The following is a 17,567-nucleotide window of genomic DNA, read 5'->3' on the forward strand; positions in this document are numbered from 1 at the left end:
CGCCCCATGACCTAGGGGCGAGACCGGGGCGGGGCTCCCATGGAGTGAGAAAGCGGCGTCACCAACCCAAAACAACACCACCCCCCAGCAGCAGCCAGCGCTGCGTCGGCTCCGCCGGGTTGGATCCTTAGGCAGAAGCGAGAAGACACCGCCGCCGCCATGAAGCTCCGAGTCCGGCTGGAGAAGCGGACGGCTCCGCTCGAGGTGGGGGGGGCGGAGCCAACGCTGGGGGAGCTGCGCGCGCACCTGTGCCAGGCCGTGCTGCCCGCGTGGGGGTACAGGTACGGCCCAACCACCGGGGGAGGGGCGTGGCGGTCGGGCTGTACCATGTGGGGGGCGCAGCTTTGCACCCTGTCCGCAGCCCTTCGGCGGGTCGGGGCGCCGCCAGTGCGCTAGACAGCTTTGCCCGCGGGCTGCTGGGACCCCCGAGGGCAGCGCGGGGACTGAGAGGAGGGGTCACGTGACCCGGCCGCGCGCTGGCTTCCTCCCCCACCCTCTGGCGAAAGCGAGGCTGCTGCGAGGGGGGGCGCTGGCACGTGGTTGCGTGACATAGGGCTGTGGGCGGGGCCTGCCTCTGGGGGACCTCTGAGGTGGGTGGAGCTGTGCCCCCCAGTGGTACCCCAGGCGGGTCCCCTGGGCACCATGCCGCCACCACCCTTGTTGCAGCAGATGTTTGTGGCTATCTCTGTCGCTGGAGTCACCCTTATGGGCTCGGAGAGGCTCAACCCTCTGTTTCTCCACCAGTTGATCTCCCCCTCCCGGGTGCTGCCCCGTGAACCTTTCAGGGGTGCTGTGGCTGCCATGTTTTGTCTGCGCTGTGAGGCATGCACCATTCGCAAGACAAACCTGGTGCTTTTCCCGTACGCATCCTCCTTGGTGTTAGAGACCTGCCGACCTGAGCTGTTCACAACAGGAAAATCACCATCGTTTTTTCTGTCAACAAAAATTTAGCGAAGGCTAAGAGCTGGCATTTTCTTAGGCAGGGCTTCAATCTAAGAAGGGTTGTCTTGGGCCTAAAACGCCAGGTTGAGAAACACTGATCTGGAATGAACTCTGTTACCTGAAATGTGCCTCCTCTTCAGGCTAGCTGGTAGCCAGTTTATTTTCTCGGTAGTACTGGAGCGATGGTGTAGCTGTGAGGGTCAAGGAAATAGTCAAAAGGCAAGGGTTTTTCTGAGGGCAGTGGGTCGTGTGTCTTGTGTGACCTACTGTAAGGTTGGGTGAGATTTTGTGACAAGTTTTCTTGCGTCTGAAAGCTTGTCTAAAATTTCTCCCAGCCATGTACTGGAACCAATATAAAATATCACCCACTCCCATCCCCAAAATCCTTGTCTCAATTGCTTTTTTTTTTTTTTTTCCCCTTCATGTAATACATTTTATCTTGACACATTTATCTCTAAACTTTCGTGCAGAGAAATTTGGTGAAAAGTAGCCACAGCAATGAACTCTTGCTCCTCTGCTGCAAACCCATTCAATCTGCCACACTGAAGTAAAGTGTTTCACAGCCAGTATACGTGTATACTACCAGTCCACTGGGCCTTAATTGCAGAGTAGTATTTAGAGGCTCCTACAGGACTCACCCAAGAAGGGAACTTTTTCTATTAAGTGATGGCCTGGTTTTGTCTAATTTAAAAAAAAAAAAAAAGATTTTTTTTTTCAGTTTTAAAAAAGGAATCCAAAATCCACATTTCTCTGTGATTAAAATGCATGTGCGTACACACACACACTCTCTCTCTCTTCATCATCTGTGCACAAATGATGTACATCTGTGATCATATAATGGTGTTTCATTTTGATCATGGAAAATGGATTTGGGGTTACTTTCTTAAAACCAAAAACTGGGGTTTTTTTGGTGTTTTTTTTTTTTACCAGGGAAAACCAGGATCTCTGCTGATGACTTTTTGTGCCATCAGAACATAATCATGCACTGAAAGAGCTTTGCCCACAGCTCACCTTTGTAATTGTAGGTGGGAGGTCGCATGTGGCTTCTTGAAACAAATGCATTGATTTAACTGGAAAGTGAGGGGGCTTAGACTGTTAGGCCTTTGTTTTAAAAATTAGCTGGCCACAAAGGGAAGACTTCTGCTCTGATTTGCCCAAGATGATAGGGGGGCTTCCAGATGCATTTGTTTTGTAAGGGCACATTGCAGACTAAGGCAGTTTTTGGAAAGCAGGCACGCTCATACCTACTCCTAAGTACTCACACTTTGTAAGTTTCTGTGCATTAGGTAAACATATCATAAAGAGAAAAACAGAGGGACTTATATTAGTCTGTGTCAAAGATTTATATTATGCTCATTTATTTTTCCAGCACTTCCTTTAGCATGGGGCTGATTGAGACTGGGTTTCAGGCTTAACAAAGCAGTTTACTACTACTACTACTACTACTACTACTACTACTACTACTATATTTTGTGTAGTTGGAATGAATAATTTAAAGGGATGCTAGTGCACATGTCCTAGCAGTTTATTTCTGTCTCTGCAGTTCTGATACCCAGTTTGCAATAACATTGAACAACAAAGATGCCCTTACTGAAGACCAGGAGACCCTGGCTTCATATGGAATCGTTTCAGGGGATTTGATATGTTTGTTACTGGAAGAGACCAATGCAGCACCCAGCCTATCTCCACACTCGTCTTCACCTCCTCCCCAGCTCCAGAATAATCATGAACCGTCCATCTCGAACATCAGCCAAGGTCAGATCAGCAGTTCAGAAGAAAGCAGGCAGAATGGACCATCTGAAGACCATAAAGCTCCAAGTGAAGATAAGAAGAATGATGATATTGATATGGTAAGGACTGCGGTGCACAAATGATGATATGCCATGTTTATAATGTTCATTGCTAGACCGCTTAGCTGCGCATAAGCCTGAAGCATTGTGATTCTCACTGCTTGCTCGGTGTATGATCAGTGACTCATTAGTCTGGTGCTTTGTCCCAGTTTATAATCTGCTGAAGTTTGTCCATGCCAGAAAATTTAGTTAAATGGTTTCAGGGTGTTTTACCTGTCACCTGGGCCCTTTACAAATCATTAGATTCCTACAAGAATATGCACCCCTTTTTAGGAGTGTTAGAGTTGTATTTCTTACACCACATACTCTTCTTTACTGTGAAAGCAAATTGTAGCAAATATCAGGAGAGGTTCTCCCAATGAACTTAGCCACTATGATGTAATGTGCATTGGAGAAGTGAGTGATTCCTATTTCCATCTGTTGTGCTAAGGCCTGTAGTTCAGAGGTTATAGTGTTTTTTTTTAAGGAATTTTAAAACCAAGTAACTTAATGTGTTGGGACCAATCCTAAACGCAAATTGTAAAGAAGTATGGAGAATATGGAGAGCCTTTGTGTGGCCTTCAACTTGAAAAAATAAATCTTAATATGTTTGCCTTAGTATTATGCAAAATAAATATATGAGGAAGTAACTTCTGAAATGTAGGAAAAATGTGGGGGAGATGCCCAGAGCCACAATATACTTTAGAAGTCAAGCTCCTTATTTCAATGAATTTTAAAATATTAAATTGTGCACTCATTTCTATTTTGTATGCATATGAAAGAGAACCTCTCCTCCCCCTTCAAGTATGCTTTTCCCCTAAAATTTTAAGAAAAAACCATAGGCAAGTTTCCAAGTGATCTTAAGTGTCATAAAACAAAGAAAAGCAAGGTGAAGGCACCAACATGCACAGCTTTTGGAGGGATAGGCTCATCTGGTAAATTATTTTCAGGCTTCTAGGCCTATTCCAGTTGCAAAGATTCTTAGATATGTCATTTTGAGAGAGTTTAACTAAAGGATGATATCCTGTGGTGTAGACTTGTGCTCTGTATGCTGCTTTAGGCACCTTGTGTAGCTTAGTATCTTTTTTGTATTAAGGTAGTGGCAGGAAGCCCATTGTTAGTACAGTATTGCACACCATGAAGTCAGACCCTGCCCTGATGGACTTGCATTAGAAATAGAGAAATCAAAGAAAGTAGTCATGGTGGTGGTCCCATTACAAAGAATCAGTGACTTGGCATAACTGATACAAGGAGTTTTTGGTAGAGCCAAGAATGAAATCCAGTACAATCAAAGACTGGAGAAACTAGAGGACTGGAGAAACTTTTATCAGTGTAATGCATGTGCGGGGATTACTTTTTGAATTTTGTGTTGATTTTTTTTATTTTTTTTATTTTTTATTTTTGTCCCTTTAAGGCAGGACCCAGCCTAGAGTTTGCCTCTGGGCTAGTCCCAGATGATGTGGATCTGGAGGAAGGCACCAGTTCCTATCCCTCTGAACCAATGCTGTGCAGTGAAGCTGTGGACGGAGAAGTGCCACATTCCCTGGAGACTCTCTACCACTCTGCTGAATGTACCAGTGCTATTGATGCCTTGATTGTTCTGGTACATCTTCTTATGATGGAGACAGGATATGTACCTCAGGTAAGTACAGAACTGAAAGAGAAGCTTCTTGTTCAGTAGGAGAAACCCTGTGGACTGTCAGGAATATAACAACTTTTTTATTTGTCTTATCCTCCAAGATCTACTGCTGGTTGTTTCCACCAGTATGAGCAGCTATGGGCATCTGAAGTACTAGCTTTCTTAGCTTATCTTGCTGGTGTACGTTAAAGTAGAAAGAACAGTACAGCCTTCTGTTCAACTCCTGGCCTTTCTGCTGGACTATAAAAGTAGGAGGGTGTCATCTGCTTAACTTGTATGTAGAGGGATGATGCTTAGCTTAAATTTAGAAATAGAGTCTGTGTGCATTTATATTGTTTTTTTTATTCAAGTAACCATGTGTTGGTGTGTGCTCCACCTTCCCACCAGCTTCTTCGTAAGAAAAATATATCTTTCGAACTAACACTGCATATCACCTGGGAACAGGATTCATAGGAATGGTTATCTGCTTGTCCCACCATTTCATTGTTGCACTTGTTCACAACTCAGATGGGGATTAATATAGTTCAAAGGGCCCATATCAACAAATATAACTGCCTGCCTAGTTTAGGGGGTCTGACACCAATTGATTTAAGTGAGTGTTGGGGAGTTAGATGTCTAAATCTCCTTATCTCTACATATGGTAAGCCTATACACCTCCTTTTGTCCCTAGTGTTAAGATACCGTAAAACATTGTAGTCATAGCCACTGTGAACTGTGTCTGTCCATGTCAGCCAGTAGGCTTGGCTATAGGAAATAGAAGCTTGTAGCACAAAATTATGAGGAAATAAACATTGTCCAGCTGTATTTAAAATTGTTGTATACTCCCTGTGTGAGATTAAATTAGGGTTCCCTTGATGAAATGGAGAGTCTTTTTGAAGTGTGAGTGGAGACTCCATTTTTTTTTTTCATTCTAGTGTAGGATTCTAAAAGTCCTGGCTTTCTTAGGGCCACACACAAATATAACTGTATGTTTGCATAATTGATTCAGTTACATTTAGGAATTCTTTTCAGGTAGTTTTAATATTGCCTGATTTGATCCATTTTATAAATACATACCTATGATTTCTAACATACGCATACTCAGGGGAGGATATTTAGAATACTTGTTTTTGACTAGTAGAAGCTCAGGATTTAGTGAAAAAAAGTCTGGATATTATAGGTGGGGTTGGTAACTTCCTTTATTAGACTGGCTGAGATTTCCTATTTTAAGGCCCACTCAGTTTTGTATTGTGTTACCCAAAACTAACCACATAGGCTGGAATTTTCTAAGCTGCTTTATGTATGTATTTATTTTAGTAATTCCAGTCAGAATGGTTTGTCCAGTTCTGAGAGCGGCTAGAGAGAAATATTGTTCTGCCACTTTAAATTCTCATGACTTTTTCTTTGAAAAGCTCTAGCACCCACAAGCTTCAGAGAAGGGGACCTGAAGTTGCCCAGAGTGGGGAACTCTGTGGCATTTTGTGAAAATCTGTCCAAATTTGGCCAAGTGAGAGTGTTTAAAAAGTTGTGGTTCACTCAGTAGAGACCTTATATTTGAATAGGTAGATTCCCTCCAGGTTCTGTCAGCACTGGGCATGCTGCAATGCAGAGCTAAACAGGACTTCCCTTGAACCTTTGGGGGAAGTAGATTGGGACAAAGAGCTAGACTGGAACTGAAGGTTGGCAGGAGGCAGGAGGGGGAACTGGGGTGAGAGGGAGACTAGGCTACCTTGGGTATAGAGATTGATTGATTGATTGATTGGGAGCCACGGGAGAAGACTGGGGCTGGTTGGTGTAACAAATTAGGACTGACAATCAGTGGGGAAGGCTCACAAAGATGTGGGGGAAAGGGAGATACTCTCATAAGGAGTTAGGTAGCTCTGTAAAAAACACTAGGAAAAGAGCCAATGGAGAAGGTGCTGAAATATGATGCAAATTCTGTAGAGGAAAATTGGGCTTGGTACAGGGAAGAGATGGAGGAAGGGGCCAAGTTAAATGGAAGTAGGCAGAAGAATTGGTGCTTGCTTTAAAGTCCATTGCCCTCCAGAGCCTGGAATAGAGCCCAAGGTTTCAGTGTTTCACCATTTTTCTCCAGGTGAGATGTACTTTTTGCACAGAAACACTAACATGATCCTGTCTAGCATATTGGGCAGGCAGTCTTAACCTGGCATTTCCCAGCTTTGAATAATGGGCTTGGCAAAGTGTGTGCAGGTGCACGCGCATATGCATGTGTGTAAATTTGGATTAATAAAAAGTAATGCACTTGCTTTTTCCAACAGAAGAATAACAGTCGTCTCAACAGTCTTCCGTTGGAATAGTTTTAATGTGCATCTTCATTAATGTGGCATATACAGAATATGTAGTACAGTAGTATAGTATAATGTGTTATCAGTGTGACTTGTGTATGCATAAATGGTAAAACTAAGCATGATAACATGCCCAGGCCAGGCTTGTGGCGATAAACTCTTTATACTCCATTACCACTATGTGCATTGTCTAGTTTTTATGTAGCGATTGCAAATTAATTATGCTGTCGAGTGCATACTCCTTGAGGTTTTTGGAGGTGCTTTAGGTCCCGTCCCGTTCCCCTCCCCCCCGCTCCCCCCCAGCCTTGACCAGATTGCTCGGGAATGCAGTTAGTTATCTTTATGTTTTGTTTTGTTTTTATTTCACAGGGAACTGAAGCAAAAGCAGTGTTGATGCCTGAGAAATGGAGAGGTTGTGGTGTCTATAAACTGCAGTACACTCACCCATTATGTGAAGATGGCTCTGCTGGTTTAACTTGTGTGCCTTTGGGAGATCTTATTGTTATAAATGGTAATTTAGTTAGAACATAGAAATCGCTCTCGCCCTTGACTTTGCACATTTACAGCCTCCATGTGTGCTGTTACAAGAGGCCACTTCATTCATTTTCCCCTTTGGAATCATCATCTTGTGCGCATCCCTTTCTCCCTTTTGGTGGTGCTACATCACAACTACCATCCTTCTGAAACATTGTTTTTGAGTCCTTTTAGTGTTCCAACTTAACCCACTGGGCAGATAAACTAGAAGAGCTGCTTCCTCTTGATATTTAATGCTCTTGTCCCTTCTTGCCATTGTGTTAGTTCATTGTCTCTCTCCTGTCAATACACTGCTTTTCTATGCAGGGAGCCTTTTGAGTAGCTGATAGTCTTTTTTTTGATCAGTTCCTTCTCTCCCCCCCTGAGCACTTTGCAGTGTAGTGCTGCAAGGCATTAAAATAACTAGGTCGGCTCTGTATAGCTGTACTTTATTTATCCTATCCCCTGATATTTGTGAAGTTTGGTTGACAAATTCCAAACTTATTCCTTTGCCATGTTTCTCTCATAAATTACTTTAAGAATGCCTTTAAGAATGGTCCCATATCTTCAGCTCATTAGAACTACCAGTATTCACTACAGAAAACTAACAGAATTCCTTTCTCTTAAACTGACTTCCGTATCATTTAGAGATTTCTTTTATACATAATGTTTCATTTAGCAGAGTTGGTGTTAATTTTGACCTTGGTTTATGTCTGAGAATACAAAGGTTCAGTTCTTTAAGAAGTATATTTAAAAAAACAAAAGCCGTGATCATATGCACAATATATAACATTGTTCAAGATACATGCACCTGTTCTCCAAGATTATATCCTAACGTTTTGGTCGGCCAGGAGTACTGCTCACTTGGATTTACAACAATGCAGTAACTACCTTGTATAGGCGACCCTCGCCATTCACGGAGGATATGTTCTTGTAAGCCCTGTGAATAAGGCACTGTGGTCATGAATGCAGTCTGTGTTCGTGAATGCAGTGCCCCCAGCGGCTGGGGGGCATGGTTGCTCTGGCTGGAGCCCAGCAGCGGCAAGTGCGGAGATCCTGAGGAGCTTCTTTAAGTGTATTTAAGAAACTGGTTCAGCATTCACAAATATTTGAAACCATGAATGCTGAACCTGCAAATGGTGAGGGTTTCCTGTATACAGTGTTCATCTAATGAATAGGATCAATGATTGCTTGTTAGGGTGTAAAATATAAGCTAATCTTTCTCTTAATGTTGTTGTTAGGAAAAAAATGGTACACTGTACCATTGCTACCTCCTTTAGTTGATAAACTGTTGTAGCACTGGTCTGGGGTTATAAAGATCTTTCTCTTCTGTGCTATTCTAGCTGCCTCTTTTTTTTTTGTGAAGCAGTTGGCTATGTGCTGGGCAATGTTGGATCTGTCCAATTCCCACCTCCCCTTGGCTTCAAACGGAGAATGGTTGGGGGAGCTAAAACTAAAGATGTCTCCAAAGGTAAGATAGTGATGGGCTTGATCTTAGTCATCTCTAAACATGTTTTTTTTTTCTTCTTTTTATTTTTATTTACAGCAACTTTAAAAATCAACAAAGAAATTAAAAGTGTGAAGAGAATACAGCTGTTGCCATCATCATTTGTTTGCTTTCAGAAACCAGGTATGATGCTAACCATGGTTTTTTTGAGAGAGCAGGCTGAAATATGAGGGAAGGAAGCAGTTAATAAAGCAGAAATTTGAAAGAGAGGAGTGAGCTGCCAAAGGTGGTTATAAAGAAAGTGGATAACCAATAGGTCAGCTGGTAGCGGGCCATGATTTTGAAGGGGAAAAAGAGAGTATAGCCACTTACTGAGAATTTTGCTGTTAAGATGACTTGAGTTTCCATGATGATCTATGGAAGCGAAAAATCTGGAGATGCCCTGGGTCCCCTGCTTGAGTATGTGTCCATTGTTTGTGGGGCTCCTGTTTCTATGGAATGGATGTATATAATGTCACTAAGGCAGCAGCAAGGGACTATCCAGGACCTGCTCTTTTTATTGTTTTCTCTCTGTGATAGTTGAGGGGTCAGGGTGAGTAACATTAACTCTGTCTTGTTTAAGATAACTGTAGTGCCATAAAACATGTTGTTCTTAGTGGAAAGTATGTGCTGATTACTTATCACTCCAGGATGCCAAAAATAGAGGAAAAATCTGATTGGAAAGAAATCTGGATTTTTATATCGGCACAGACCTGACTGCTCTTTTGTTCTATACAGTATGTGTGACTGCTCTGTTGCCAGTAGCTTCAGTTTGCTGTGCTGTATCCTGGGTAGTTACTGATACAACAAGACTTTATTGGAAAGGCTATAAAAGGACAGCTAAGCAGTGAAGTGTATCCAAGATCACAGCATTTGGCTGCTTGATACAGACAATAGGCAACCACTCATGTTAGAACTTGCTGAGTAGGGGCCTGCATCTCAGGTGTATATCTTTTCTGTGCCTGGAATCTGGCAGAAGAGCACGGGAGCACATTTGTTCTAAACTATCCAAATATTTTCTTCTGGTGCCCTCAAATGCAAATAGAAAGCACTGGCTACTTCCACATAAATACAGGTTTCTTGGCCCATCAGTACTTTTATCGTGTTGTTATTTTGTGCCCGTATTGTTACCTGCTAAGCAACTTCTGAGTCTTGATAGAACGAACTATGCATCCATTCTTTTTTCTTTTTTAAGGTAATGACCCAAACTATATCCATAAGCCTTTGCCTGGTTCTCTTGCAGTAACTTACTAATGTTAAACTCTTCCCTTCTTTTTTATTTTGACAGAAAATGTTGCAGGGGTATACAGAGATCTTCAGAAACTATCCCGCCTCTTTAAAGACCAGCTTGTGTACCCTCTTCTGGCTGCTGCCCGACAAGGTGAATGAGAACATCTAGAAGAGTGGTTTTCAACTTTTCTGGACTTGAGGCACCCGTCCATACTTGTTGTAAACTGAGAAGCACTCAATTTCAAACAACAATATTACAGTGCTTACCTCACTTTTATACAGGGGCTGAGCAGTAGGGGTGGGGGCTTGTCCAGGCAGGGACAGGCCTGAGCCTGACTTATCAGCTTAGCTTATTGGCTTATGTCACGTCACCCTTCAAAAGATCTGGCAGTACCCTGGTTGAGATCACTGATCTAGAAACAGGAGTTGGCATGTTATTGTGTGCTGGGGTGTAAATGGGAGGAGTCCCAAATAACTAGTGATAGCTACATAGAGCAAAGCTAGAGAAATTTACTAGCTTCTAAAGATATTTAAATTAACATCATCTCCTTCATAGAAATGTTAGTAAAGTGATTAAAATCTGAAACTACCAGTAGAAGTCAAGATAAGAAGAACATTCAGTTGTCAAATAGTAAGATGAAGTTCTTTTCTGTTGCTGATAGAGCCAGAAAAAAATAATTTTCCATGTGTGGTGCAGGCTGTTAACTTGTCATTGTCAAAGTGTTAACTTTGCTGGAGCCCTGTTCTGTTGATCTGTACTTTTTAATAAGGGAAAAGTTGTATAGAACACAAGATGTAGTACTAACTTTAGGAGTGATATTCTTGATATGAAGGCAACCTAACTTGATGCTTGTGTAGTTATAATAAAGGATATTTTACTTAGGAACTGCTATAAATGTATCTCAACTTTATCACCAAGTTTTTCATCAAAGTGTAAACTCACCCAATTGGATTCTTTGCAATTTCATTTTGGTTTTTACAGGAATGAATGACTATGTCTTATGTGAATTAGTGAAATTAAAAAGTATTGCCATTATTTTTTCCAATCCATTTCTCTTCTGTACCCTTTAAACATGAGTTAGCGTCTCTAGGCATTTTTTGGAGTTACGACAGACAGTAGTGTGGAACAAAGACGTACCGGTGCTGTATTTACATTTTGTTGACTGCATGTGCAGAATGGATCCTTCTTCAGTCACATAACAGCACTTCTTTAAGTAACTTATGCATCTGAAAGCTCCATGAAAAAAATGAATTGACCAAAAGCCATCATAATTTTCAAAAAATGAGAAGGAACCTTTGGGAACAGGGAAGATTCAGGCATTGCAAATGATGCTCCTGTTTTCTGTCACTACTCCAGCTTTGAACCTGCCAGATGTGTTTGGCTTAGTGGTCCTTCCTCTTGAGTTGAAGCTACGGATTTTCAGACTGCTAGACGTCCGTGCTCTCGTCTCTCTGTCTGCTGTTTGCCGTGACCTCTACACAGCTTCAAATGACCAGCTTTTGTGGAGATTTATATACCTGCGGGATTTCCGAGGTATTTCTTACATGTCCCCTTTCTCCTAATTATGTATGTGCCTATGTGAACAAGGTCAAAGCTGTCACTTTCTCTGCTTCTTTTAAAACACAGGTTGACAAGGGGTTCCTCAGGTACCTACTTTTGTGCCTTAACTGGAAAGTGAATTTTAATTATTAATTATAATTAATTATAATATATAATTATAATATAATATTATAATTATAATAAATTATATTAATTTAATACTAGCCAATGTCAGTCACTTGGAGGCATCATATAGTTAGATGCTTCTTTCGGTGGTTCTTGGACTGAAGGAAACAAGATGGTCTGCCAAGCACTTGGTGATGGACCACAGAGAACTACCTCACATGGTGCCTAACTCCTTATTTTCAGTTGTTTCTATAGCTATCCAGGTTCTTTATTGCAAAGTTAACAGGATGGGGGTAGAGACCCTTTGTCAGCATCTTTCCCAAGAGCTTATGTAAGAAATCAGGTAGCTGGAATTGAGTGGCAAAGTTCTGTCACAAGTCCAGAACTGTCAATGACAGTATTTTGGGGATTTTCCTACTTCACGAATACATATTTGATGTGGAACAGAGAGAACAAATAGACTGTATAGTGAATGCCTGTACATTTTATGGAAATTCCAATAGCTCCAAAAAATCATTGTTTTTTGTATGGAAATGTGGGGGTTGATCTAACTCCTGTATAGAGCCCCCAAAGTTAAAAGCCAAATCTGTCTGCTCAGTCATGAACGTGATTTTATTTATTTATTTATTTATTTTTGATGTAAATTTCTTGACTCTTATCCCTCTCCTTAACAGATCCTATTGCCAGGCCTCGTGACACAGACTGGAAAGAAGTAGGTTGCTATTGATTCATTTTTTACATATAACTTTTGGGATGTGTCTGTGTGAGCTTAAAAATGAATGACAGGCTTGAAGGGTCAAATGTGGCAGAGGTAGTGAGGTCTTTGCATGTGCAGCACAATCTATTGGAGCAGGGAAGAATGTGTTGCGTCACTGAGTGCTATGGCCAAGTCTCAAAGTAGGTTTCAGGGTCTGCAGGAGGTTTCATTGAGTTCTTGGCAGGAGGGATGGTGGTTGTTTTGGGATCGAGGCTTGTGAAGGAGGATTTCACTGTACTCTAGAACTCAAGGCCTGTCTTTTTGCCACTAAACTGCTGTGTAGACATAACCTTTAGTGACTGAGTTTTAAACACTGCATCCCTATTAAAAAGTGAATCTTGCCATTCTCAGCTGAGCCTTTTAGCTACGGAGGCAGTATCCTTTAGTGACTACAACAAGAGATGAGGAGCAAAGGGCTTTCTCTGTCAGCTTGGGCAAGCTACTTTGCCTCTTTCCTGTCACTAAAATGTGTATAACTGTACAAAATTTAAAGATCATCAAGTAAAAAAGTGTTAGTACCTTAGTTGTAAGTAACTATCAGTGGCTGTAATATATATGACCTTCCTCTCTGTTGTATTTCATATAGTTTATTTTGTTTGGCAGTTTTAGACCACTTAACTGCCAAATTTATTTTTGGTGTAACCTGAAATATTTCAGTGGTGCTATGCCAGTATTTTAACATAAATGCATACATGGAGGGTTGCAGGCTAATCTGGATGGGAGTCTGTGGGGAGAAACCTACTCAACACACTTACTACAGGAAGGTCTTCTGGCTCATCAGGACTGTCAGCGTGAATCGAAGCAGTCCTGTAGTTTAAATATAGGCCTGTTGGCTAACCCTGTTATTTATGTATGTGCAGTGAAAACCCGATAGTGAACTGTCTTTTGCTCCTGACACCTTTAATAGGTTCATAGCGAAACTCTCTTTGAGTGAAGCTAGATGGGCAAGCACAAGTAGAATTTGAAATCCATTTTCAATCTTTTTGCAGCTTTACAAGAAGAAACTAAAGCAGAAAAAGGAAGCCCTGAGGTGGCGGCACATGATGTTTCTGCCTCCTCCACCACACCCCATTCCATTCCACCCCAGCCCCTTCTATCCAAACCCCTTCCCTCCCAACCCTATCTACCCTCCAATGATCATTGGTGGTGAATATGACCAGAGACCAACACTTCCGTATGTTGGAGACCCAATTAACTCGCTCATTCCTGGCACAGGGGAGGCGCCAGGCCGGTTTCCTCCATTCAGACCACATTTTGATCCAGTCGGGTTGCTGCCAGGGCCAAATCCAACACTTCCAGGACGAGCGGGTCCCAATGACAGATTTTCCTCTAGACCCACCCGAGGCCGCCCGATGGACATTCGTCGCACGTTCATGTGACTGCCACTTCTTTTTTTTTTGATGGGTTTTTAAATTTTAGTTCCTGAGCTTCCTTTCTAGCTGCAGGAGATCTCTACAATTATGGTGAGATTGTGTGTGCACAATGGCGTCTTGACCACAACAGCTGATTCACTTCAAGATCTCTGTAGGAAGTTATGCTGCACCGCCTAGAACTGGAGGCTGTTTTACAAAGACCTCTGACTTGGGACAGTTTGTGCTGCTTTTTCTTCTCGCTCTCTAACCATCTGTGAAGTGCTGCTTAGAGACCAGAAGCCTGCCAGCCTAATGTTTGCTGCATCAGATAAAGAACACTTGAAGCACAAATCCTACCTTGTTCTCGGTCTTATTTTTTGTCTGAATAATGATATTAAATGCTTGGGGCATAGGAGGGTTTTCTTAACCTGCTTGACTAATAATCACTCTTGATGAGACAAGCCACCTCTTCCACATGGTGTGAGATGCTAGAACTGATGTTTACATGGTACTCATGAGTATTTGAAATTCTCCCAAAATATTCTCCACACATTTTTTGTTGTTGTTGCTTTTTATTTTTATTACTTAAAAAGCAGTTTTTATGTTGGTACTGAATGCACAAGGAATACAGGGCAGGGTTTTCTTTACAACAGAGAGAATGAAACACAAAACAACTTGATTTACAAATAGCTGAGTAAAAACATGCTACAGTGCAACCCAAAACGGGAGAGAAGCACAAGCAAACGTGTTAAGAATCTGCAGCAAACCTTATAAATTGTGTGTGTTCTCCCATAGACTGAGTTTGCAAATAAGTAAATGTAGAAGGTGAACACATTTGAGGCAGCTTGGGGGGATGTGCATGTATTAAAATCAGAGCAGGAATAAGCCTTTTTCAGCTGGCTAAACTAACTAATAAAATAGGCTGACCTCCCTGGCTGCAGTGGAGACAGGATCACAGCAGGAGAGCTAGAATGACTTCTCACATGGCCCGGTATGCGATTCTATTACCTCAGTATTAAATGATGCAGGCAAGGAATACATCTCAGCATGTGATATCGGCACCAGTAAAGACTTCCCATATTAATTAAGGAAGTAACTTACGGGACTAGCTAAAGCAACTTACCAGGTTTGTTCCATGAACGTACAGATATTGCATTAAAGAAAAACTGCAGTAATTCATTATAAAATGGATCTCTACTAAATATGTATTAATAAATAAATACCTTTTCCCTCACATTTCAGAGTAGTCATTCACGGCTTCTGAAGTTGCCAGCACCATTTGTACGTGTAATGACAGCTACCAGTTTACTGATGGTTCCTACTCTCATCCTGTACTTTAACACTTGGGAAAGTAATAATATATTTTACTATGAAAGGAGTTTTATGTTAATAGCTGCTACCTATGTAATGTTTTAATGGTCAGTGGTACAGTTGCCCATCTTACTTGAAATCCTGACCCTTCTGAAATAAGTAGGAGTTTTTCCACTGATGTCATTGGGGTCAAGATTTAACCGTAACTTTTTTGCTGGTACCAATTTTTATTTAATATTCCCTCTTGCCTGTAGGTACTGGGCTGAAATGCACTGACTATTGATATAGCAGTCAAATTTAAAAGACAGTTTCCCCTTCAAAAGTGAGCTTTCCCTTTAATTATCATTTATTTATGCTAGTTCCAGTATGTCATTTGCTGTCGTTTTCTTGAAGTAGAATTGATAGCTAATTGGGCTAAACATACATCCAAGTGACGCTCGGTATTCTGTGGGCTATACAGTTGGTATCCTGCCCTGATATTGCCATGGAGAATACACTACACATGCACGTTTCTGTTTCAGGTAACCATGTATGAACTAGTTCAAATGTGTTTGTGTTTTTAATACTTCCTGCGCTTCTCCACCAAACACTTTTACAAGCTGTTTTTCAGGAATAAATTCTGTGGCATGAGTTAACTTCTAGTGCTGGTGAGAGGATTTGCCACGTATACTGGTAAATGTGACCATGTTAGAATGAATACACCTAATTTTGGTAACTGGAGCTTGGTTAGTATTTTGTGATGGTCACTTACTGTGTCAACGTGGCACTTTCCACAACAGTTGGTAGTGCAATCTGTTCACATAATTGTGCGAAACCACAAGAACTCAAATACCTGGTGTCTGCTACCCTCAACAATTACCTAAATGCAGTAACTCTAGAGCAGCTAATGCTAATGATAAGCCATTATGTCGTCCTGTAGTTGAACAGTTTTTCTTCTCATCCATTTAAGTGCAATGTGCAGTGCTTGAGCTCTGCTTCAGGTGGGTAAATAGAAGTGTGTAGTGGCACCCATGACAGGCTTGTAGGTCTTTAAAACCCTGGTATTACTCTGGATCATGTGGGAATGTGAACAACACTAGATCCTTAAAAGGGGCCACGTGTCCCTGATGGGAAAGATTGAAAAATAATTTATTTACCAACCTACCCCCCCCCCCCCACACACACACAAAACGCCGCAAAAAACAAAAACCTAACAACACAAACCATAATTCTTTCATCCTTGATCACAGAACTGCGGTGTTTTGTGATTCAGCGATGCTCATCAACTATGAATCCCACTTGCCTCAGAAAGCATCTACAGGTATCACACCGTGCCACTCTGGAGTGAGCCATATGCCTCTTCCTTCTGAGCAGTCTAACAATATGGTGGAGTAGACTATGGCATCACAGGCTAATGTTCCTTCCCGGTGCTGTTCTTTCCAGAGCACCCGGAAGAAACATGATGTTTTTGACTTCAGTAGAGGAATGAGTAACTTGTGAATTTGGTTCAGGGTTTCTTTTACAGCACTTCTGCCTAGCCAGACCTTTTGAGGAATTAAATGAAAGTGTTTGGGAGCTACAGCATTGGCCAAACTTTATTTAATTTTGAGTGTCACCTTAAACTGACTCTCCTAACATAAAATAGTTGCGTTCCCAGATATCACTGCCTCTGACTTTTTCCTTCATTCTTTTCAAATAAGTAAGTGATGGATGGCTTGTTCATTTAGCCTTTGGTCTCTCTCAGGGCTCAGGTAGTATCATAGCACAGTGAATACAGATAGAGTTAGAGGGCACTAGTAATGAACATAAAATATACACAAATCTCTTAAGATCTCATAATGCCATGCACTTGCCTGGAATCTCTCTCTCAATTCGGTTGATGTTGCTGGCCATGCAACCCAGGATTACATAGGTTTCCTGAAAATTAAAGAACTCCGGGAGCTTTTGTGTAGTGTAATTTTAGCCATGATGGTAATTATCCATGAGAATGATGCAGTGGATTCTCCTTTACATGACTCTACATCAAGATAGAATGTCTTACTAAAAGGTATATACTCTAGCTTAGTTTAATCGCATAATTGAGTTTGAAGCAGGAATTAGGAGATGGAAAGGTGTAGCCTGTGCTGAATGTTAGGTCAGGATGTGGGGGCCAGAAGAGACCAGCCTATAACTGTCATACTGGCTTTGCATACTGAGTTGTATACTGAGTCAACACTGTTTTCCTATCATCATAGCTATCGGGAAGTGAGTGCGCTGCTGGCATCACCAAGTGATCCAGCTGCTACAGTTATAATGACTACTTTGGGTTGATCTGACTAGTCCCCTACTTATTCAAGTTTTGCATCGATAGTGCTGGAAAAAGGAAGATAAGTGTGTGAGTTAGTTGGGGGGGGGTGTGCGCGCGCGCGCACACACGTAGGAGGGGAGAGGTGGCGGGGAGCAGCTGAGAAGTCCTTCAATAAGCAGCATTTTTCTTTATCTGTGATGTACTTTGGAAACATTGACTCCTCAGCAGTTCTGAGGGAGGAAGAAGAAAGGAGAAGTCAGATGGGGTGTGACCCATCTTTGGTGAGGGAGT

The 17,567-nt window shown here is 41.8% G+C and overlaps 1 protein-coding gene across 2 annotated transcripts; it reads left to right on the plus strand.

Moving 5' to 3' along the window:
* The first annotated feature begins 40 nt into the window (after nt 1-40).
* On the plus strand, nt 41-16,647 carry FBXO7 (F-box protein 7). 2 transcript variants are annotated; one of them, XM_019544802.1, is made up of 9 exons: nt 41-281; nt 2,486-2,792; nt 4,186-4,413; nt 7,065-7,206; nt 8,755-8,838; nt 9,983-10,075; nt 11,282-11,458; nt 12,265-12,302; nt 13,337-16,647. In XM_019544802.1, the coding sequence occupies exons 1-9, from the start codon at nt 160-162 to the stop codon at nt 13,724-13,726; spliced, it is 1,581 nt and encodes a 526-aa protein (XP_019400347.1). In that variant the 5' UTR covers nt 41-159; the 3' UTR covers nt 13,727-16,647. The 2 variants fall into 2 exon arrangements, with proteins under 2 accessions (XP_019400347.1, XP_019400348.1); XM_019544803.1 differs by lacking the exon at nt 41-281 and adding an exon at nt 2,106-2,209.
* The last annotated feature ends 920 nt before the right edge of the window (nt 16,648-17,567 follow it).

Source organism: Crocodylus porosus, unplaced genomic scaffold (assembly GCF_001723895.1).
Source record: "Crocodylus porosus isolate Cpor-Errol unplaced genomic scaffold, CroPor_comp1, whole genome shotgun sequence".
NCBI lineage: Eukaryota > Metazoa > Chordata > Crocodylia > Crocodylidae > Crocodylus > Crocodylus porosus.

Excerpts from the sequence above, each read along its gene's own strand:
- FBXO7 (XM_019544802.1), top strand. The coding sequence starts at position 160 with ATGAAGCTCCGAGTCCGGCTGGAGAAGCGGACGGCTCCGCTCGAGGTG. Across the intron at positions 4,414-7,064 it reads AGACAGGATATGTACCTCAG|GGAACTGAAGCAAAAGCAGT; the intron begins GTAAGTACAGAA and ends TTTATTTCACAG. Across the intron at positions 10,076-11,281 it reads TCTGGCTGCTGCCCGACAAG|CTTTGAACCTGCCAGATGTG; the intron begins GTGAATGAGAAC and ends TCACTACTCCAG.